Source organism: Chroicocephalus ridibundus, chromosome 13 (genome assembly GCF_963924245.1).
Source record: "Chroicocephalus ridibundus chromosome 13, bChrRid1.1, whole genome shotgun sequence".
NCBI lineage: Eukaryota > Metazoa > Chordata > Aves > Charadriiformes > Laridae > Chroicocephalus > Chroicocephalus ridibundus.
The window spans coordinates 12,224,264-12,246,554 of NC_086296.1; the positions used below are offsets into that span (position 1 = coordinate 12,224,264).

Below are 22,291 nucleotides of genomic sequence, written 5' to 3' on the forward strand. Positions count from 1 at the left end.
CGCGCGGGCACCGCCTGTGCGAAAACGGGAGGTCTCTTTATTGCTATTGCTGGTGACAAAAATCACGTTTATACAAACACACCGTCACCCGGGCGCCGCGGAGGGCAGGGGGCGCCGCCGGCAGCGTGCTGAGACCCAGGGAGGAGGCGGGAGCCAAGGGCAGGGCTGCCAGGGCAGGAGAGCCCAGGGGGCACAGCACGGAGGCGGCGGACGCAGGAGCAGCCCCAAGGCCACACTGTGAGAGATACAAATACATGTCCGTAACAGCACCGAGATCCGGGCAGAGGGAGACGGCATTTGCTGGTGTTCGTTTTTCCCTTTGCTGCAGAGGACAAGGTGGTGACTCCGCCAGGATGCGTCCCTTGGCCTTGTCCTCGTCAAAGCGGCAGGGAGATGGTGACATTCCAGTCCAAGGGTTACACCGATACCAGGCTGCGCTCTGGGGCAGCAGAAGGGTCAGTAGCTCAATGTGACAGGACAGCAGGGCAGAAGGCAAACACTGGGAAACAGCTGAAGAGGATGTCATGAAACACAGAGCTGAGAAGTAGAGTTACCATGTTTGGACCTTGCTGCTTCACCATCACCACCTTCCTCATCCATTTCTGCCCTCTAAACACTTGCTTTATTCTTCCTGAACCCTCATCAGATAAGCGGAATAAACATCCTCAAGCACCAGAGAGGAAGAGGATGCTGCTTCTCTGCAGCAGGAAACATGACAATCCTAAGGAACACACACAGGAAGACACTTCCTACCAAAAACAGAGGACGGGGACAGCAGTACCCAGACCATACAATAAGAGCTGACTTTCCTTCACAAGGTGCAATATGTATTCCTCAGTCAACCATGAAAATAGCAGTCCAAGAAGCTTGTTTGCATGGATCCAAAGCAATCGCCTCAAAAATGTAAAAAAGAGGTCCTGGTCCTAAGAGGACAAATACTGTAAAGATTTAAAAAGAGTTTGTGGGTTTGGTCCCTTTTTTTGTTAGAGCAGAACACAGTATGATCCCAACTCTTTTCTCTTTCCAACTCAGCACACAACCCGAGAGAAGCTGTTTGCACAGACACCTTTTCCCTTGCTCAAACTTTAACTGACACTGAAAGCATCTCTCCTGTGTTCAGCATCTGGCCCGGACAGACCAGACATCCGACAAGGATGAGGTCCCACTGGAATATCTCCCCAGCTCGCTGGCGTGAGTAGCTTTGACCCATCACTAAAGCGTCAGAGCACACAACCCAGAAGGAAGACGCTCCGTTAAACCATGTTTACCAAAGACATCATACCTGCCACAAAGAGAAGACACTTTATAGAAAGCATCGAAGAGAAAGGGAACCTTAGGGAAGCTGCCAAATTGTGGGCAGGAGTTTGGAAATCCCTGACTTTTTCCATTATAATCAGCTTTTTCAGTGCCAGGTCACCCTCTTGTAGGGACTTTTTATCTGCAGCATGCTTTTTTGGGCAAAGACCTAATCTGTCAAAGCAAACAAATTCAGCTAGAAACTGAGGGGTGCTAGTGCTGCCTGCAAGTCTTCCGATTTTTCTCCAGTTTTCCTTTTTTTATTGCTGAATAGCCGATACACTCACCAATGGGAAAGCAACCGCTTCGATGCTTTTCTTCTCATGACTACTGGCAGAGGTAACGACTAAAGACAGGAATCCACTTTCCTATAAGCATTTACATTTGCATTTACCGTCGCATTCTGCAAAGCAGCGGCTAGATGGCATCCACGGCCCTTACAGCCACCCCGACCGTGCGGAGCTGCACGCTGACTACTGCAAACGCCTCACACAAGTTGGTATTTGCCTGTACAGTAATTTCTGCTGCTCGCTCTGGCAACAGTCCATCTTCCTTTTAAGAACCTTTACACAGTGACATAGAAAACAGATGGGAATCATCACACCCATAAGAAAAGCAAGGGGTCGCTTCATACAGAAAATGAGATAAAAGTAACATTTAAAGGCACCTGCATTTATACTACATACAAATTTAGCTCAATACGCTAACATTTCCCAGGGAATAATTAGCAGTCTCTTCAGACACTATCCTGAGCATCTCTGAACACTTCAGGATGAAAAGCTCACTTCCAGGCAGTTCTGCCTTGTCACAAGTAACTACCTGTTCTGCCATCAAAACCAACGTTCCCCACCTCACGGGCACGAGGCCTTCTGAAGACAATCACTGCAAAAGGCATCTCAAGCTCCACCCCACAAGCAGCTTTAACTAATTCTGAAATAACTAAACAAGATTGCCCAAGCGCCTCTGGAGATGCTGGAGGGGACTGATGGCAGCAGAACTGTTCTTCATCTTTGAACCACACAGATCTTGCCCCTCTGCATTCTCCAGACATTTGTTGTGGTTGCTCATGATTAATGCTCCACCCAGAACAGGTCATTTGTTGTGGTTAATCATAATTAAATATCTTCCCAAGAGCTGGAGATTCTTTCATGGCTGCCACTCCAAATACTCTCACTGCTTACCCTGATGCCAGCTGATCTTCTACACCAAAGTTAACATCATTAATCTGAGAGGTGAAGGCAGGGATTTCCTATTGCTGCCTATGCATTAACAGGCTCCAGGCTGTGATGCCCACTGCACTTAATCCTGCTAGAACATAAATTACACTGAATCTTACTTAACACAGCAGGTAACCAACTGTATCCACCAAGGAGTTAGGTTTCAACTGTCTCAAGGAACAAGTGGAACTAATACTAGCAAACATCTCTAGTCTAGATGCAACCTAATTCCCATGTAAAAGAGACACGACTGACCAGCCCAGCTGGAGACAGGAAAAATGCCAGTCTTGAGAGCCAGCAAAATAGGCAGAAAAAGGTTTTGTTAGTGGAGATGTTGCACGGTCGGGAGCTGAGCTCCAGCACAGCTGCTGGGAGACATGGATCTCCTCTTTCCCACTGCACAATGCTGAAGAAGATCTGTGCTATTGACAGATCCCAAACGCAGCTGTGAAATACACCCTCTGCTTTGGTGGTAACTAACACAGCAGAACTTCCTAAACCATAAATAAGCAGCTAACTAGGCAAAGCAGCGATCGCAACTCAATTAGAAAAAGAATGATGTAAATTCTCACTCTGTAAGAATCCCACTCCGTAACACTGAGTGATCTGACCCGGGAAGCTTTTAGCTACTAATACCTTGACTGAAACAAAGCAAATGAGCTGGTAACACCACCACTTCTCCCTACAGCACCTCTGACAGATCATGCAGGTTTAAAAGTATACAGAAATTGAAGCCTAGGAAGCTCTGCTTCCTACTCATTTTTCAAGTGATTTTCCACATTCTCCCTTTTTCCCCTAAGCCCCACTAGACTGACACCTCCCCTCCACCCCAGCTAGACTGACATGGTGCTGTCAATCTAAAAAGCAATACATTCTGTAGCAAGAGCCAAAATTCCTACACAAAGGGAAGAAGAAGAAATGGTAAATGTAGTGAGATTAATTTCAGCTCCAAGGTTGACCCCTGAGCTCCAAAATTCAATTATTTGCTCACAAGAGCTTAAATAGAAACACCATCAGACTGACTCGATGACCAACCTGGATAAAGCCCCTCTTCTTCCCCTATCTTGTATCCCTAGTGAAATCCTGGCAAGACAGATTAAACTGTTCTCAGGGGCAGCTCAGGCCCCTGGAGGCAGAAGGAAGATTCCTATGCTGCTTAGAAGCTGAATTAGTCTCTTATTTTATCTTTCCCACTGCAGAACATTGGGATGCACCCTGAAAAGCAATCTCAGCCATGCTACAAACTAAATCACTGCGCACAAAAGAGATGATCTATCCAACTGAAGAAGAGATCTGCTCTTCAGGCATCACTGGCTACTTGAAGGGGGAAAATTTTTCTGCTAAGAAATAGCTTACCCAAACAATCTGACCTCTTGAAAGAGGGTAGTCACCCAAAAGGTGAAACATCAGAAGCACTAAAAGTGCAACCTAACTAACTATAAAGACTGTAACAGCAAGAATTTTCTAACAGTGCCTCTGATCCATGACCTAACCAAGGTACCAGAAGGTAACCAGAAATAAGAGAATGAGAGGCAGGATACGTTGAGTGTCGGACAGAGAAGTGTTGCAGGGAGATTTCCTTCACTTTCATGAGCCGTCATCTTTGCTTCATGTTTTCAGCCTCGTGCAAGGAGAAAAGGTTTGGCGAGAAGCCTTGTTGCACAAGACAGCAACTCCAGTCCGCTCCTGGACATCTGGAACGGTTAACGGCATCACAGCATCCAGCGGACACAGAATGATTACTGTCCTCCGTTGTAAGCATAGTCGGCCTTGTTGTGCATAATCAACTTGTTGTCCACAAAGTAAAAGCTGTCTGAGCGGGTCTCGTATGGATTTTCAACCATCAGACGGACTGTGAAAGAGAAAGCTCAATTACATTCAAAAGCCTGCCACACTCCACTGGACAGCACAAAGTCGGAGTAAAAAGGACTCTGCCACTGCGCTAGATTTACCAGGCTGATGCTCTGCCCTACCCAAATAAGAAAAGCAAACTGCTCTGCTGAGCACACTTCAAACGCTCTGGCCTGCCCCTTCCCAGTCTCCCTGTTTACAGGACAAGTGCTGTCAAAAGCAAACAAAAGAGGATCAAGTAATCTCACAAGACGACCTTAGAAACTGTCAGAGCCACAACCAGAGCACAGCAGCAATCACGACTGTAAGCAGAGAGGTAGCAAACAAAAAAGCAGTGGCACTCCCCACATGTACACAGGCAGGATACAAACTCTGCGCCTCCTCCCGCACCCAGGCAGCCACAGAAGGGCCCACGTGCTCCTCCTCTATCCACCCCCTGCAGTCAAACATACCCTGCGCAATGTATATTTGCAGAGATCTTGGTAGGCTCAAAAACACATCTCTCAGAGAAGAGCCAGCTCTGTTCCAAAGCAGGAGGCTCAAGCCCTAACAAGCAAGTGCTGAAAACAGACACGTGGCTACCGACAGAACCCTTCTTCAGGGTTTTGTTGTCTTCAGGGCTACGCTGTTAGGTATCAGGCATGTCAGCCCTGTGACGCTGGTCAGCTCCTGCAGCCTGTGATTTGACAACACAGGTTGTCTTAGGCTTTCATTTTCAAAAAAGGAGAATCTGCAGCACAAATCTGTACTTCAGTCAAGATTACACACAGCTTAACCCAGGAACCTGTGTCTATTTATTCCTGACCCCCATCCCAGTCACAACTTCTTTCACAAGTAGAGAGGGAGAAAATGAGCATATGCACACACACAAACAAAACACAACTCAGTACAGAGGAGAAGACACTTACTAAGGTCTTCTGAGAGCTGAGGGAATTCATAAATGTGTTCACATGTGTTCCTGCTACTGGGGATGCAGAAGCCAAAATCAAAGTCAAAGTTCTTCAGCAAGCGATCTCGGAAGTAATGTCTCTCAATCATTCGAAAGTTTGACACTGGCTTTTCTCCCACTGTAAATTCCACTCTGTATGCAAAAAGTAGGAAAAAACAGTTAAGATTATATACTTCTCTTCCTACCGGGAAGAACAGAGCCTTGGACGCAAGGCTACACAAGAATCCAGCAGATCATTCCAGAAAGAGAGACTTTATTACTCGTTCTGTAAGATGCGTTCTGTCTAGTCTTTAACTCGGTTTTGTTATAAGCTGTCAAGTGAAACTTTGCAAACATATGATTCTCCTTTCTATGAACTCATACTTACGTTGCACCAACAGTACGAAGACGGAGAAATGCTGGGGTGAACTGGTAACGAACAAAGCGGCCTGCACTAGCATCCAGTTCACTGTTGTCATCTTCATCCTCCTCATCTTGCTCTAGAAAAGGCACCAGGTCAGAGTTACTCTGCTAATAGTGTACATGTAAGGCAATACTGGCTAGCATGTGTATCAGGCCAAGCTGGCTATTACTCAGGCACTAAATGTAAAGATGTTTAATAATTGTCCTGAGACTCATATTAGAACTAAGTAATAAAGAAAAGATTGGCTATGACAGTTGGCACAGCCTTGGTGGCTCCGGAGCTGAAACCACCCTTAACCTCACAGGATATCCCCCCTCGCAATTGCCAAAGCACGTGAAAGAAACTCTGTACGATAACCAGCCAAGAAGGGAAGATTTGCAGTTGATAGTACTTCCCCATCTCACAATCATTACTTCACAGTTTTATGACAAGTTTTTCAGCAGAGGAAAACTCAGTCCTATGCTTAAAGGAGAGGAATTTAGTCACCAGGACATACTGAAGGACCTTTCTGCTTGGTTTGCATGGGTCCTGCATTGCAACCTCTCATCTCCCCGAGTCTCTTTAGCCTTCCGGCAACGTTAGTGTAACATACCCGAAGCAGATGGCTTTGCAATTTCAAACAGCACTGTTCCAGTTTCAAGGTCCCGGATCTTAAACCTGGTGAAGTCAATGTTGTAAATGTTGTCCTCGGGTTTGCATAAATAATCTAGAAGAGAAAGAAAATATATGGTAGCATTTCAAAAGATCCCTGAGCAATTACCAAAGGAATTCCCTTTTTTGCTAGCCCCAGCCCATTAAGATACGTACTACAAGTTCTTTTGCAGAAGCTTCATGAAAGCAGGACAAAACTGAAGGTAGAAGAAACAAAGGCATGCTAGGTGCCAGGTAGCAGAGCAAGAAAGGGAAGGGACTGGGACAGAAAAGCAGAGATCAGCAGCCCAGAGGCAAAACAAAACCCAAACCAAACCCAAGAACCCACAGGAAAACCCACCCCGAGACACCCCAAACTTTCTGGAAGTTGTAACAAAGCTGCCGGCAGGCGCGCACTCCCCAGCTGCCTCCGAGGCCAGCGCACCGGCGGGCAGCGCTCACCTCGCCGGCGCAGGCCCCGCCGCCCCCTCCTCCGCCCCGGCCCCGCCGAACCGCCCGGCCCCGCCGCCGATGGGGGGTTCACGTCGCAGTGCGGGGCTTGAGGTGCCCGCCCGGGCCTGCCGGACCCCGTCCGAACGCTGCCGGCCCCAGACCCCCCTCCCCGGGCCCGGCGGCCGTGCTCCCCGGACCGCACTCACTCTCCGTCACCCGGCACAGCCCCAGGACGTGCTCGGGCCGGACGGTCTCCAGCGCCAGCAGCTCCGATTCGGTCCACGGCGGCCGCGGCGCCGCGTCGGCCGAGCCGCGCCTCCCCCGCAGGCGGCTGAGGGCCCCCCCGGTCGCCGGCGGCGGCTTCTTCTCCGGCCCCGCCGCCGCCGCCGCCGCCCTCGCCTTCGAGCCGCTCATCGCCCCGCCGCCGCCGCCAAGATGGCCGCCGCCTCCCTCGGTAGCTATGGGAGCCAGGGGCGGGGCCGCGGCGGGTCAGAGGGCGCGGGCGCTGCCTAGCAACGCGGAGAGGGGGGAGGCCCCCGAAGCTAAGCAGGGCCCGCCGGGTGCGTGGCCGGAGGGGGGACCCGGGCGGCGCGGCGCGACCCGCGGCTACACCCAGCGGGGGGAGAAAGCTGGAAGTTACCCGAAGAAAAGAAATACAAAAAACTAACAAAAACCCACCCCCTCGCTGCTGTTCCCAAGGAGCTGGGACCCTGGCCCGGGCAGGGACAGTGACAAGACCGTGTGCTCCAAGGAGGGTCACTCAGGGAGCGCTGGTGAGAGTCACCCTGCCACTGTCACCCCATCCCGGACACCCAGGAGCACCCATCGGAGGGAGGGTGGCAGCTGACGGACGAGACTCCAGAGCCGGGAGGAACTGGGATGTCCCGCCTGCGGGGATCCACAGGAGCACCACACCGAGGAAAGGACGCCTTTCTTCCCAAAAAAGGGGCTACCCCCCAGCCTGCAGCAGGCGCTCAGGGGTTAAGAGTCACCTCCAGCCCTTCGGGGAGCCAAGGCAAAAGAAACATCTGCGTCCTCTTTCCAGACTCCAGCCAACACTCAACGCGCTCAAAATTGACCAGAAAAAGAGATGTAGAGCAGTGGTTAGTGACGTTTGCTGCTGCCGCTGCCAACCGAATGCTCTCTCAAACACACCAGCGCTCACAAATCCTCCTCCCTGGCCCCACGAAGGACACACCAAAGACCCTTCTATTCCCAGGGGCAGGTGCCCTACAGAGAGCCAGGGTCCCTCAGCCCCCGAGAGAGGAAGGTGCTGCTTTCTCTCTGCACCGGCTCCAGACCCGTCCGTCCGCCTCTGACACAGTTTTGAGCCGAAATGGGGGCAGCTTGCAAAACCCCAGACCATAGATTAACATCGCTGGTGTTCCCGGCCCAAGCAGGAAGCAACACGGTCCCCACCAGCACTTTAAAGAGGATGTTGTACCGTTCAACTTGCATTTTATCGCCAAAAATAACCAGCGAGAGAGTGCCGAAGCCGTGGGGGAGGCTGTGGTGGGATGTTAAACTGCATCCCCTCCGCAGGGCAGCACTCCCGCAGCGGGAGCCGAAAAGCCAAAGGGATGCCCCTGTCCCCAACCCTTAGAAATGAGGGACCACCTCATCCAAGTGACAATATAATTTTGTTTTATTTTCCTTTAATGCACTGCTGGTTAAAACCGCCAGACAGTAGATTTCAGAACATTCCCTCAACCAAACATCCTGAGGAAATTAAAAAATAAAACCGCTACCGTGTACCAAAAATAAAATAACCCACCCCCACACCCGTCTTTTCCCCCAAACTAGTCCCTGCAAAGCCAATGCAATCAGAAATAGACATCTGTGCTTTTCACCCAGGGCCCAAGCTTGCTGCAAAACCAACTAAAAAAAAAAAATTAAAAAAAAAATGTCACTGCAAGTTGTTATAACACAAAGCAATGGACAGTAAAATAAAAAAAATCCTCCTTAAAAACCTTTGTACTAGTGACAAGTACAGACAGAGATCTCTCCCCACACTGCTTTAGCCTTTACAGACAACCTAGACCTGCAGCTTCAAGTAGTTTGTGACGTGTCCTTAATGCCACAGCACGGGTCACTTCCAGGGGTCCCAGCGGGGCACTGCAGGGCGGTGGGACCACCCGCCAACGCTCAGAGCTGCGACACCGATGGCACCCTAACATCCCCATCACCTGCCCAGCATCTCGCAGTCCTGGCTACTGGCCTCCTGGCACAAAGCACAAATCCTGCCTCTGCTCTCACACTCTCCGGGGCTGCCTCACCAAACTGGCTGCTTCTCAAGTGGGGAAGCCCTGAACACATGATGGCCGTAGAAACCATGAAAAATGCAAGCCCCCACCTGCCAGCACGTTTCCAGGCACCGCTTCACTCCAGCGCCCTAGCTCAGGAACTGTCAGTGTGACAGAACAGCCACAGCAGCACAAGCGCATCCCCACCACGCCTGACCGGCAACAACTCCAGGGCAGAGATCCCGTGTTTCCGAGATCCACACTCTCCCCAGTTAAACTGGTTTGAGCCGTACTGTGCCCCTTGCCTTGAAATCTCCATCACACAAACTCTTTAGCAGAGACCTTTGATGTTTGCAAAAGATTATTCACATTTTTTAATCAGCCAGCACTGTTCCTAGGAGGGAGGAAAGCACTTCTGTTTTATTGATTATTTTTTTCCTTTTTTTTTTTTTTTTAAATAAAGCACTTTTTGGGAAAAAAAAATAATCAAAACTTATCAATAACCTGCAGTAGCGTCCCACTGATCAGCCTGGGGACAGCGCCGCCACATCCCTCCCCCTCCCACATCTTCCCCCCAGTCTCCAAAAATAGTATTTAATATACAGCAATAAACTCTGAGCAAGCCAGAGTCCTGGAAGACATGGACCTGCTTTCACCTCTCCCGTCCAGCCCAGCACCATTTCAATGCTGTTGCTACTGTATTCCTGGGACAAACCCATTCGGATCCAAGGTGAAACGCACGTGCCACAGCCCTGCCGAGCAGCGTGCAAAGCAGGGGTGCAGCACAGGCAGACGATTTGTGTTAATCACATTTCCAAGCCTTCACATCTCCAGCCTGGTGGTGCGTTTGTGCCATTGAGAACACTCGTCTGAGCCTATTTGGGACTAGCCAGTGAAGACAGACTGGTGGAACCAGGCTGACGTTAAAAAAAAAAAAAAAAAAAGTCATCCTTGAATTGTATTAGACTTTGGCATTTGTTCTGGAGATGCAGAAGCGTCAGTAGGTAAATTAGCTCAGTGCTGGCCCAGCTCCCATTTCTCCTGGATTCTCAGCAAGGATATTTCCCTCCCCGCCACAGAAGTGCAAGAAGCAGACTGATCTCTGCCACAATTGAGTACCAAACAGAGCCTGAAACACTTGGTACTTCGCAGCTGCTCAGAATCTGCTCACATCAAGGGCTGAAGCTGCTCTGCTGGTCCTCTCCCTCCTCCTGCAGTTTTCCATCAAAGACAGGCATGTTCAGCCCAGGCTTCCCATATCAAGACACTTCCCTGGCTGCTGCAATCCCATTTCAACTTAAAGGAAGACCAAGGGACATAGCATGGGTCTGTGCATCCTGTTCAGACCCAAATGGTGCAGGGCAAGCCCCTGGCAAGTGAGTTCGGGTGGCAGGACCCCCAAACCACACTCTGCACACAGAAGCACCATATGAGTACCAGGACGCAGCCATGACTCACTCGGCTCTGAACTGCACAGACACGCAGGCTCCAGACTGTCTGTAAGTTCTCCATCCTGCCTTCAGGACATTTCTGGGGGAGACCAGACCTGAAGGAGCTCTTCCAGTTCTTCTATCCCCTGCTAGGCATTTTTCCCATTGACCTCAAGGCCTGGAACCAAAGATATTCGCTCGCAGTTCTCCGCTTCAGCTGTGACCTCCGGAGCTGGCATCCAGGGACAGTGAGACAGTCCTCAGCTGATCTTAAGGGCAGGGAATGCCTGTCCCTTGGGATAAAAGAAAAAACAACTCAGAAGCTCCTTAAAAAAAAAAAAAAAAGAAGCTTCTTCAAATAGACTTTTATTCAAAGCCTGAGACAAAGGCACCAAAAAGAGAAGTGAATTCATTTGGCTTTCTGCTCACTGCCACCTGGGGAACTCCAAAGGGTCAGAGCTGTTGTTTCAGTCACACACACAGAAGGGGAAATGGCCTGGCTTAAAGGTACAAAAGGAGAAGCTGACGGGTTGGTAATTAAAACAGGCTTTGGAACCACTATCCAGGCCCAAAACACAATCACCAGTGTTGTCTCCCCTTTATTAAGTGGAAACTTTATTAAAATTGCCTTATCTGTCCCTCTCTACACAACTGCTCCACCAATCAAGCCAGGGTCTATTCTGACCCAGCTCCCCACACTGCTGCCAAGGGACACGTGCTTCATCTGCCTGGGGACAACAAAACACAAACCGCCTTGTCCCTAACCAATCTCAGTTAAACACCATCTTGGATATTCCCTCAAACACCCACGCTGGAAATCTACAGCCAACTCAAACTTTTTCTTTCCCTGGTCAGGACCAGGTACCTCATTATGGCCATCTGGCCAGCTTGCAGGTGCCAGACAGAGATGGCAAGGGGAACCGGCCTAAATATGACATTCCCAGAGAGGTGCTGACTGGTTATCCCCTACCATCCTCCCATGTTTCCACATGCTTTGTCTGAAGGCTCCTTCTGAGGCAAACCTGTCAGGAAGCGATGGGCCAACAAGGAAAATTGCTCATAGCACCATAACAGGATCAGGAACCCCCTCAACCACTAGCTTTGTAATGACAAAAATGCATAAAACCAGGGCAACTAAGCAACTGAAGTGAAGCCATGAAGGATGAACTATTCCTCCTTTCTATTCGTATTCAAATAAGACAAATTCATTTGAACTGAGCAACTGGAACACAACAGATCATACCCTGCTTAGCTTTGCCTCAGGGCAGCTGCTGGCACCAGATGGGTGCCCTGGCTTCAGGAGAGGCAGGGATAAGCTATCCTAGAAGACTTGTCTCCAACTCTTGCACACCTAAAAGCACACCCTTTTTCTCATGCAAGCAAAGTGAGATTACTGGGTGAGCCCCAAGAACCTGAGTGATTCCTTGCTTCAAGGATGCTCAAATAAAGTGTAACGTAGAAGGCCTGGAGGAGAACAGCTCCTTACAGAGAAGCCTGCTTTCAAGCTCAGGTTCTTTGCTTAACAAATCAGCACAGTTCATGCTTCTCAAAACTGATAAAGATCTAAATGTCTCTGCGCTCTAGTTAGAGCAATCCCAAAAACGCTGGAGAATCTCTGCAGGCACTGTCACCAAACAAAACAGAGCTCTCATTTTTAAGAATTTTGTAAGTACTAGGATTTTAACAGCAGCTAAAAGATGAAGCAGACAACTTCAAGCTTACCTACCGCCTTTTCATCATAAGGTTTGCTCTTAAGATCTAGCCCCTCTAAAACCTGTCTTCTCCTGGTATGGCAGGGACCCCCTTGCTTGTCCCAAACTGGCTGTTACCACTCGGGCAATTGGAGAGAAGGTAATTAATGTCCTACTGCTTGCTTTTTAGCTCACAGACACAGAATTAGGGTCAGGCCTATAGCAGTGATGTATGCAATCCGAAAGGCAAGGTTCAGTGCCACCACTGCACAGAGCAGTGCTTTTACACCTCCCCCAGCTCCTGTTCTGGAGCCCGTGAGCTGGCAGCTCACATCACAGCTTGAGGGTTTGAAGGAAGAGAAGGCTTCAGCTGCTTGGGCTCAGCAGAGCAGAAAGGCTGCTCCTCTGGCTTTCTTTCCAGAAAATAGGGAATTCTGCTGACTCTTTTCAACTCAAAGAAAGGCTGAGCCACTACAGAGGATCAAACCCAAGAACAACCGCTAGGAAAACTCAGGCCCCGGGAGGAGCAGCAGCAAGGAGGACACTGCTCAGTGCAGCTGCTCTGGGTGAAGAGAGAGCACTTCTGAGAACACAACGACAGCATGAGGTAAAGCGTTCTGCGAGCCCAGAGCTCACCAGTATGGCAGCTGACCCACAAGGACACAACCATGCCTGGGCCAGATCCTGCTCCAGCACGCAGAACATCTCCCTCCCGCCTGCCTGAAGACCTCGGCATGTCAGAGGCCAAGACCATCAGAAGGCAGCTCCTCAGGGCCCGCAGCTCTGGATCAGGAGGCGCAGCCAGGGCTTTCGCTCTGTTCAGCCTCTGGCAGGCAGGAACAGGCCCCGCATGTGGAAACAGAAGCCTCTCGCAGAAATATCCCTGGGGGAAGCAGGTGACCTTGTCTCCAGTGTCCTGTTCACTTCCAGATCTCTGGAGGGTGACAAACCACCTTGCTCTACAGTACTGAAATGCTGGACATCTGTGCCTTCACCACAGTGCCCTGATACGCAAAAGGCTGAGCTAACTGAAGACACCACCCAACCCCACTGCACTTCTTACCGCTGCAGGCAGGCCTGGTCCCTACGGCAGGAGACGAGAGCTCACAGGGAGCATCCGTGAGATTGCTCTGCTCTGTCCTACGGCACAGGCTGTTCACAGTCATTGGGTGGGGAGCTAACCGTTAGGAAGATCAAGGAACAAATCCAGAACCTCATCTCTAGGTCATCTGATTCTCAGCTGCTTCCAAAGGAAAGGTCGCTTGCTAGAAAGGGCAAAACAAGGAACTGGGCTTAAAATGAAACCTTTGAAAAGAAAAGGGTATTAAAGGAAACAAAAGCCATAATCAATACAGAAAACGAGTGCATCTGATCGACGCAAACAACGTCAGCCTCTCACAGGCTACAGCAGAATCCCTCTGCAATGGATCTAACATTACAATTGTCAGACTAGGAAAGTCTCTCCCAACTGGTGCAGCATATCAGGCCAGACAAATCCCTCAGCTCCTGGCGCAGCTTGCTCTCTTAGGAGGGGAACATCTCCACAGAGGCTGAGCAGCTGGCTGGAGTCTTGGTATCTTTATGCAGGCGAGTACCATACATCATGTTGCACGCATTCAGGGAGATGCCGAGCCAGGCTCCATCCTCCATAGTCGTTAGTCACCCAACAGCACCACAACACTTCCACGCTCCTGGACAAAACGTGTACCCAGGCCTCGTTTTAAGAGCTGCTTCCCTGCTTAAGGAACCGTATTCCACCCATCAAAGGCAGAGATCTTGCAGCACATGGCTTTCTCTCAGTGTGGGACATGGCCCAGGACTGCTAGCATCAGCTTCCAACAGCCCAATACACAGACAGCCAGGACTCAGTTTACTCTTGGATGCCCCAGGGAGGAGTGGAGGCTGCACATGGTGTGAAGGGGAAGGCGAGGGCCTCGCTGCTTGCTGGCAGGGGGAAGGTAAGCTCCCTCTTACGTGGACCTGCTATTCATTCCAAATGAATCATCTTTTTTTTTTTTTTCCTTAAATTATGAACAATATGGAGAAATTGAAAGCAACCGTGTTTGGTCCAACTCCTTCCCTCCCAGCCCCTTGGCTGATGCTCTGTGGGGCTTGCTCTCACAATCGGCAGAGGCAGAAGAGGGTAGGAATGAAGACACCGAAGGCCACCAATATAGGAAACATGAGGCTGCTGTTGTCCGAGGCATACGGGTTTGGTGTGCGTGGGCCTGACTGAACCCGGTTCTTATTTGCTTGCTTTTTAACACTGGAGCCATCATCATATTCATCTTCATCATCATCTTCCTCTTTCTTCTCCAGACCCGGGTGCGGCTGCAGCTTTGGAACATCTGTTGGACAAGACAAAAGGTTGCAAGGAGGCAGGATGTAACCCGGGAAATCGCTCAGGTCACTCCCTTCCCGATCCAGCATGAACATGGGCAATAGGACACCCGGCCCTACATCAACACCGTGGCCAGAGCACCCAGGAAATAGAAGCACCTTCCCAGAGTACTCATACCACCACTTCTTTCCTCCATGATGCAAGAGCATCTAAAGACCCAGTTTGCAAAGAAAATGACATCCCTCCACCCCATCTACCTGTGACACTCAAGAATTTACAGCACAAAAGCACACTTAGAGCATAGTCAGACACCGCAGCTGCTCAGTGAGATCTAGTCAAGAACAAGCACCTGCAGGACCAGCAGATAGAGGTGCAAACAGGAAGGGGAATAACCCATTCCTTAAATGGTCCTACTTCACATCACTGCATCCCCCAACCCCAGACCTATCAGAGCAGCATGACCCAACCCCACTTAAATGTGGTCCTCCGAGCCTGGAGCCTGAATTGCAGGTCACACACACAGCAAGGTGCCACCTGGCCACAAGGTTACACACCAAATCTTCAGCAGCACTTGGCAATCCCTGGCCAATAGTAAAGCAAACTGATGCTCTGGTCAGAGAGGAGTCCTAAACCTCCCGTGTTCAGGAGCTAGGGGGACTCTAACTCCAGCACAGACTTACAAAGAGAGTGATGAAAGTGCAAGGATTTCACTAGCGTTCCCCACTGCTATCCAGAGGAACTGATATCTAGGGAAAAACATTGCCTTGTCCTCGACCTGAGGAGGCAAAACAAAGCTCCAGGTAAGAAACACATAACTACTAGCTAAAAGATCTCCCATAAATTACTTGTCTGCAGGGCTGCTGCTGACATCCAAGGCCAGAGGGAATTTATCTGTAGCTATAAGCTAAGACTGACCAGACGTGTTTCCTTCTCCTCTACCCCATATGCAGGAAGTCCCGAACCAAAACGATTTTTCTTATTCCAAAAATGACACAGCTATGTGCACTTGGAGGAGCAGGAGGACACTACACACCTACTTCATCCTGCAACTGCACTCTGTGGGAACTTGCTGAGAGAGAAACAGTTTTGGCAGAGGCGGGTGAGCAAGAGCTATGATCTCATGGTCTGAGAAGCAACAGGCTGCTCTCCAAGAGGGAAGAGCCTTCTGGCTCACAAACCATGCTTACCTTCCACTGTTCCTTGCAGTATGTATAGGGCACAGATTTTTGGATTGTCATAGTAGCCCTAGAGAAAGCAAAGAAGGAAGACAGTGCTGCAGATTTGAGGTGAGAAGTATTTGCCCCCCACCCCCCCCACCATCACCTCTCCTCCCCCAGCACACAGCTGTATCACATGGCTGGGGAAGCAGGGGAAAAGGAAGACCAGGGCTCTGCCTAGCAAAGCTAATTACCTTTACAAACTCAATGTGGAGCTTCCCCGTGAACGTGGAAACCTCACCCTGGACACTCAGTTTCCCCTTTTTGATACTCATGGGAATGATCTCATCATGAGCTGTGCTGTGTCCAACTCTGTCAAAAATGTCCAAGTCCTTCACTACCACGTGGCCATTCAAGCGAACATCAAATACCTTCAGGGTGGAAGAAATGACAGTGTGTCAGAACAGATTCAGGCATGCGACAGTTAAAAGGGGAACAGAACAGGAAAGGTCTCTGCTTGTTATGCACCCAGGACCAGAAAGCATTGCAGCATGCACTGTCCCACCACACGTTCTACTCCCTTGAAAAGGGATTCAGAGGCCAAAAGCAGCCAGGTAAGGACACCAAAGCATTAAAGTTGCTTTCAAATACCCCAAAATCTGCCTCCTCCTTTTAAAATAACCCCCATGTTTGCTGTTCTGAACTGAGGACAGCACAGTTTCATTCTGGTTTATTCATACTTTTATTCTACAACTTTCCACCTACTGGCTGAAGACTTGCTCCTACCGCCCCAGGGTGGCTGCTACACATCACACCCTAGGGAGTTAAGCCATTTCTAACAAACAGCCTGCAGCAGAGCAGAGAAAAGGAAACATGCTGGTGAAGGACACAGGGTTTGAAGGAGGTAAAATGTTGAACTGGTAACCACATCTGTGAATTCAGAGTGAAAGTCCTCCTCAGGGCTGTAATGACTCAAACTTCACTCAGCACCTGGGGAATCCCAGCAGAACCACATGAAGGAAGAGGAACCAAAGATGCCTCAGCCCTTCAGTTTAATCTGAGGCTGCTTTTTGCATCCATTCTGTAAGCCAGCCCCACCAGTTCTGTTCCCTGAAATACTTCTCTGTCAGGAAGGCATCACAGTGCTTAAGGAGCAGGGCTCTACAGAAACTGATGGAGCTGGGGAAAGCCAGACTAAAACACACACCACCTCTCTCCCAGTTTATCACAGGGCTTTGAGTTCTTTGTGCTTCTGCTTCCACATCTGTACATGAGGGATTTCAAAAGTGGGCAAGGATTATTCTTCTCTAAAGCGCAATAAAAAGGGTTGAATTTGTGTTTTCAGGATCAGTTTGAACCAGTACCAAGTCTTATTACATTTGTAAAAAGTGTTTTGCGTCATTTATTTAACCCAGATCAGTTCCCTGATTCAATCTGCACAATACTTCCTTCAGCAGAAGCATGCTGTCAGGTCAGTAACTTAGCCAGTAACTCACATCAAAGAGATGAGCAAGGAGCTGTTGCTTACCTTCTGTTGAGACTGTGCAAAATAGACCTCTGCAAACTTCAACACCAGCACGTAGTCACCCTCCTCTTTGATGGGAACTTCATAGCCAAATGTTTCCTCGTTGTAACGCTCAGTCTGGTACAGAATCTGATCTTCCGCATTTGACCGCAAGATTGGCAGCTTCATACCATAGTCAGAAGCTGGGTTTCAAGCACAAAACAGTGAGAGGAAGGGTTAATTTCTGAGGCACAGGGAAGAGAGACTTTATATACTCTTGAAGTGCTTAACTCCCTAAGTGGCCTTAGCACTTACGCCCTGTCAGACCTGTCTCCCCTCCTTGCTCTGACCAGGAGGCGGCACTACTGGAGCAGAAGCAGAGGTAGCCAAAGCCCCAGAACCCGGGTCCTGTAGAAAAACAGGTCTGGACCTGCTGCAGTCTAAGACACAGTAAACTCACTCGCACCGTTTCAGAAAGAAGAGTCTGTTTCCAAACAGGGCACAGAGCCAAAGGACTTGGCCATTGACTCCTGATCGAAAGAGGAAAAGCACCTAGAATATTTTTACAAGGTCTTAAAATTATAAACTCTGAGTACAAAACCGAAATGGTCAGTGCAGGACTGACTCGACTCTTTCATTCAACAGATGAAAGTTAGCAGTCGATGGCATCAGGTTTTAGAGACTCACCCTCCTCAAGTGAAAACCCGGGAAATGGCAGAAGGGTGAAAAGCACTAGACACAAAACCCTTTCTTCTCACCGCAACCATGCAATACCTGCTAGCTTAAAGACAGGAAGAAGGAAGCAAGAAAGATACACGCGGGTTTCAAGAGGTCCATCAGCTGCTCTTATCACGGCTGCCCAGCTGAAATGGGCGCTGTCTGGTGGTATTTGAACAGCCCCCTAAGAAAGGCCCAAACAACATTCCCAAACGGGACATACCTGAGAAAACAACAGTAATCTTCATGACTGACAAGAGGCAAATTTTATTTCACCACCTCTACAGCATCCTTCAAAAGATCTTAACCTGACTTGATATTTTATTGTGTCAGGGTTACTGTACAAATGCAAACTGACATGTGCCTTGAGACCTCAGTATCAAGTAATTCCCCAGCAACGCAGGGGCAGGAGGGAAGACTCTGGACACCACCTGCCCACTGGCACTTCAGTCAGGAGAAGCTGATCCAGACGAAGTTCTCTGCTGACACTTGCCACTTCCACCCCCATTTCCATGGGAACAGACACTGCATTGGCCAAGACAAAGCAAGAACTACTAACCCGGTGCACGTTGCCAAAGATGCAGCCAATGCAAACGAGGGAGAGGAAATTAATGCCAGTTCTGGGTCTCCTGTTTCACATACAGCTACTCAGGCAGCCTCCTGCTTCTCTTTACCACTCAAACCCGGGTGCAAAGGCTGAAGACTCTAATCACCAGAAATACAGAGGGTGAAAAGTTTGACCTGTCCTCCCACACAGACATTTCTGGCCAGCCACAGATTACGGCGATAGCAAACCAAGGACTCCACAGAAGTCAGCTCCTATTAGAGGAAAGCCTGCATAGGAAGAAAGTCCTTTAATAGCCAAGAAAGTAACTGGAGAGGAAGAGCTGTCACCTGTATATCAGAGGTCTGTTGACATAGCTGTGGAAGCAAGCTTGATTTCACAGCATGTTGAGAGGTAGCTCACCAAGAGACAAGCAGTACTCATTAATCTGCGACTCAACTATGTTTGGCACCTGGCTATTCTGTAATTGCCATCAGCACATTTTGTCCTTTAGGGCACAGCATCTGAACTGAGGCTTGGAAAGAAAAAGAAAAAAAAGGTTTTAATTTGCCCAGAGGCAGTACAGCATAGAAACGCTATCCCTAGGTCATTTTCACCCAGTCAGCCGCATATTTCTGCTGTAGCCATTACATGCCTATCGACAGAGAGAGAAGCCCAGAGTAAACTGAAACAATAGTGCAATAAAAAGCCATTGAGGAAAAAGCAGCTGAGAGCTCAAAGGGGTAAAGTCTCCTCCACTGTGCCTGGCACCACTGTCTGAAGCAGGATTACTGGAACAGCCTGCTGTTCAGAGACACCATAGGCTTTCCCCAAAGGAAGAGCATGCCACAGTGTGCGTGAAAAAGAGTCTTTTTTCTCAACTCAAAAATAAATTGTTCAAGTCCACAAGGACATTCTCCTTCAAGTCACACATATGAGAGGTCTGTGAAGGGAAGATGACCTACAACAATCGGGACACCCACGGAAGCTGGGGCATCAGCTTCCGCTGGGGTGAAAAACTCCTAGCAAACCATAGTAATATTTAAATGTGACCTCCTCCGTGTACATTGTGCCCAAATCGGTTTCCATTCGGGATGGCACTCATGCAGGGTAAGCAACAGCAATCCCACTGTAGAGCACAGGGCAATCCTCACCAACCTACACAGAAATAGTGAAGGTTAGACTTAAACAGATAGCTCATCTTCTCTGCACTCCACCACTCACCTGTAACTGACAGCAGGAACAGCTCAGCACAGCTAACTTTTCAATACATTTGTGAATCAACTAAGTTTTGGTGCATCAATTACCAGAAACATGCAAAATTCATACAACCTGAGTAGTTTCAGGGGAAGCGGGCAAAGGTAACCCAAGTGTAAGAGCAATTTAGTTCTCCATCCTGCCCTTACTGCTGGATAGAAGCTTTTACTGATTCAGTAGTTAGAGGAGCTGATCACATCCCATCTGCCTCCACCCCTGCCCTGCTCTTGGACACCCACCCTGCCAGGAGCGGAGCGGTGGAGCAGACCAGACACCTGCCCCTTCCTCCTGCCCGGCCCCAGCTCCCGGGCCCCAGCCGCCAGCCTGTGCCACCCCCGGGGGGACCAGGCTGTTGGCGGCATCGCCCTGCACCACGAGCCATTCCTCTGCGCAGAGCGGGCAACGCGTGTTCTCACTTACTGAGCGCGCCGCAGGCTGGGCTGCAAACTGGCAGATCTTGCTGTGGAAACTGGGGTCTTTCAGTGGAAAAATGGGAAGGAAAAAAAAAAAAAAAAAGGAGCCAGGCGGCTGCACGCGGCCGGTTTGGCAGCCTGACCTCTCCCGTCGCCTTTCCAGCCGAAATTCCACTCCAGCCCGCGAAGAGCGGCTTCCCCCCCGGCATTACACAACCCCGCGGCCCGCAGGGATCACCCCGCCGCCGCCGGGAACCGGGGCCCGCTCCGCCGCAGGAGTGGGGGTTGCGGCCCGGCGGAAGGATGGGGGTGGCCGCGGTCCCAGCGGGTGACAAGTGCCGTGCGGGGGCTGGGCCGGCGCTCCCCGCGGGCCCTCGCTGCCCGCGCAACCCCCGGCCGCCCCCTCCGCGACGCCGGGCCCGGGCGGCTGAGGGAGAGGAGCCTGCCTGGGCCGCCGCAGCCCTGCCGGGGGAGACGGGACGGTGCCGGGGTGACGCGGGACCCGGACCCCCACCGACACAGGCAAGCCTCGCCGCCCCCGGCGGAGCGGAGCTGAGCGGGGCCCTGAGGGCGGTCACAGCGACACCACCACCCCCGACCCGGGGCGGGCCCCCCGCGCGGTACCGGCGCGTCCCCCCCGGCCCTCACCTCGGCCCACGCGGCCCTCGAGCGGGTCCTTGCGGAAGTGGATGCCGTTCACGTCCACATGGGCATCGCCGCCCGCGTTGACGGCCCAGACGACGCTATCGGCCAGGCCACCCGCCGCGCCCCGCAGCAGCGGCGGCAGCACCAGCAGTAGCAAGGGCGGCAGCAGCGGCGCCCCGCGCGCCCCGGCGCCCACCATCTCGGGCTCCCGGCGCCGCACCCGCCCCTTCCTGCCACCGCCAGGGGGCAGCCTAACCCGCTGCCGGGGCGGGGCGCGCCTCGACCAATCCGCGCGCCGCAACGAGAATATTAATTATCTGCCCGCCTGCCATTAGGCGACCGCGGGTCTTTATCTGCATATTCATAAAGCGACGGGCCAATGGGCGGCGGGAACGGGCGACCAGGCTCGATTGAGAGGCGAGTGGACGGCGGGGCGCTGCGGCGGGAGGCGCGCCCGGCGGGAGCGGAGCGGGGAGCCCGTCCCTGCCAGTCGGAATTGCCTGGGGCCGGTACCGCCCGCTCGGGGAGGCGAAGAACGAGGGGGAGGAACGAGCCTTCCCGGCGGCGCCTCCTGAGCGAGGCCGCAGCCCAGCGAGCTCCCCTCAGCACCGGCCGCCAGAGGGGAGAAACCCGCCCCCTCCTCCCCGCCAATCAGGGAACTCCAGCGCGGCCGAGGCGCAAAGCACTGTGGGACGGCGGCGGGAAGCGGGGAGGGCGGTGGCGCGTTGCCGGGGCAACGGGCGGCGCGGCGGCGGTAGCGGAGCGGGCCCACGGCCGGGCCCGGCGGCGGTGCGGGCCCGGCAGGGCTCTGGAAGCTGCTGGCAGCGGAGCCGGAGGAGCGGGAGCTCCGCTACCCTCGGGCGAGGCTCCTCGTTACAGCTCGGTAGTTTCGCGTCCGCTGTACTCCGGACAGCAGCTCCCAGTACTGATTCCCTGCCTCAGCAAAGCGCGCTGGTTCCCCGTTCGCCCCTGCCGTGGAGTACGGGAACGTGCAGCTCCCGGCCCGCCCGGTGAGGAGTGAGACTGATGAGTGGCGGGCAACCACTTTGGACCACAATTATCTGCTTGACAAGTAAAACAGCCAATGAATGGCGGGGGGGAAGAGCGGGGAAGGTAACCGTTGCACTGCCAGTGATTTTTTTCTCTCTGTGTTGCATTTTACAGGAGAACTTAAGAATTTTCTGAGGTTTTCTGGAGGACGTTAGCAAGGTCTTGGGAGGGCTGGAGTGAGACATCACTGGTGGAAACTGGATGAAACACTCACTACGTGGTGAGGGGGAGGAAAAAACTTAATGTTTGCCTCCATGTTTGCCCTTCTGTCTGATCTGAACAGGCTGCCCAGGGACCTGGTTGAGTCACCATCCCTGGAGGTTTTGAAAAGACGGGTAGACATACTGCTTAAAGATATGGTTTAGTGATGGTTTTTGTCAGAGTTAGGTTGATGGTTGGACTAGATGACCTGAAAGGTCCCTTCCAACCTAGGCAATCCTATGATTCTATCTTAGTGTTCCTCAAAGCTTTGGATGCCAGCTAAACCTCGTGTCTGCACT

At 51.2% G+C, this 22,291-nt stretch overlaps 2 protein-coding genes across 2 annotated transcripts; both read right to left on the bottom strand.

Moving 5' to 3' along the window:
- Positions 1 to 1,320: 1,320 nt before the first annotated feature.
- UNC119B (unc-119 lipid binding chaperone B) lies at positions 1,321 to 7,254 on the bottom strand. The gene is made up of 5 exons (XM_063351523.1): positions 7,006 to 7,254; positions 6,309 to 6,422; positions 5,681 to 5,792; positions 5,273 to 5,445; positions 1,321 to 4,365 (listed from the first exon to the last, which is right to left on the bottom strand). The coding sequence occupies exons 1-5, from the start codon at positions 7,211 to 7,213 to the stop codon at positions 4,253 to 4,255; spliced, it is 720 nt and encodes a 239-aa protein (XP_063207593.1). The 5' UTR covers positions 7,214 to 7,254; the 3' UTR covers positions 1,321 to 4,252.
- A 111-nt stretch (positions 7,255 to 7,365) lies between these two features.
- On the bottom strand, positions 7,366 to 21,071 carry MLEC (malectin). The gene is made up of 5 exons (XM_063351609.1): positions 20,745 to 21,071; positions 17,190 to 17,368; positions 15,916 to 16,092; positions 15,692 to 15,749; positions 7,366 to 14,511 (listed from the first exon to the last, which is right to left on the bottom strand). The coding sequence occupies exons 1-5, from the start codon at positions 20,938 to 20,940 to the stop codon at positions 14,282 to 14,284; spliced, it is 840 nt and encodes a 279-aa protein (XP_063207679.1). The 5' UTR covers positions 20,941 to 21,071; the 3' UTR covers positions 7,366 to 14,281.
- Positions 21,072 to 22,291: the final 1,220 nt, after the last annotated feature.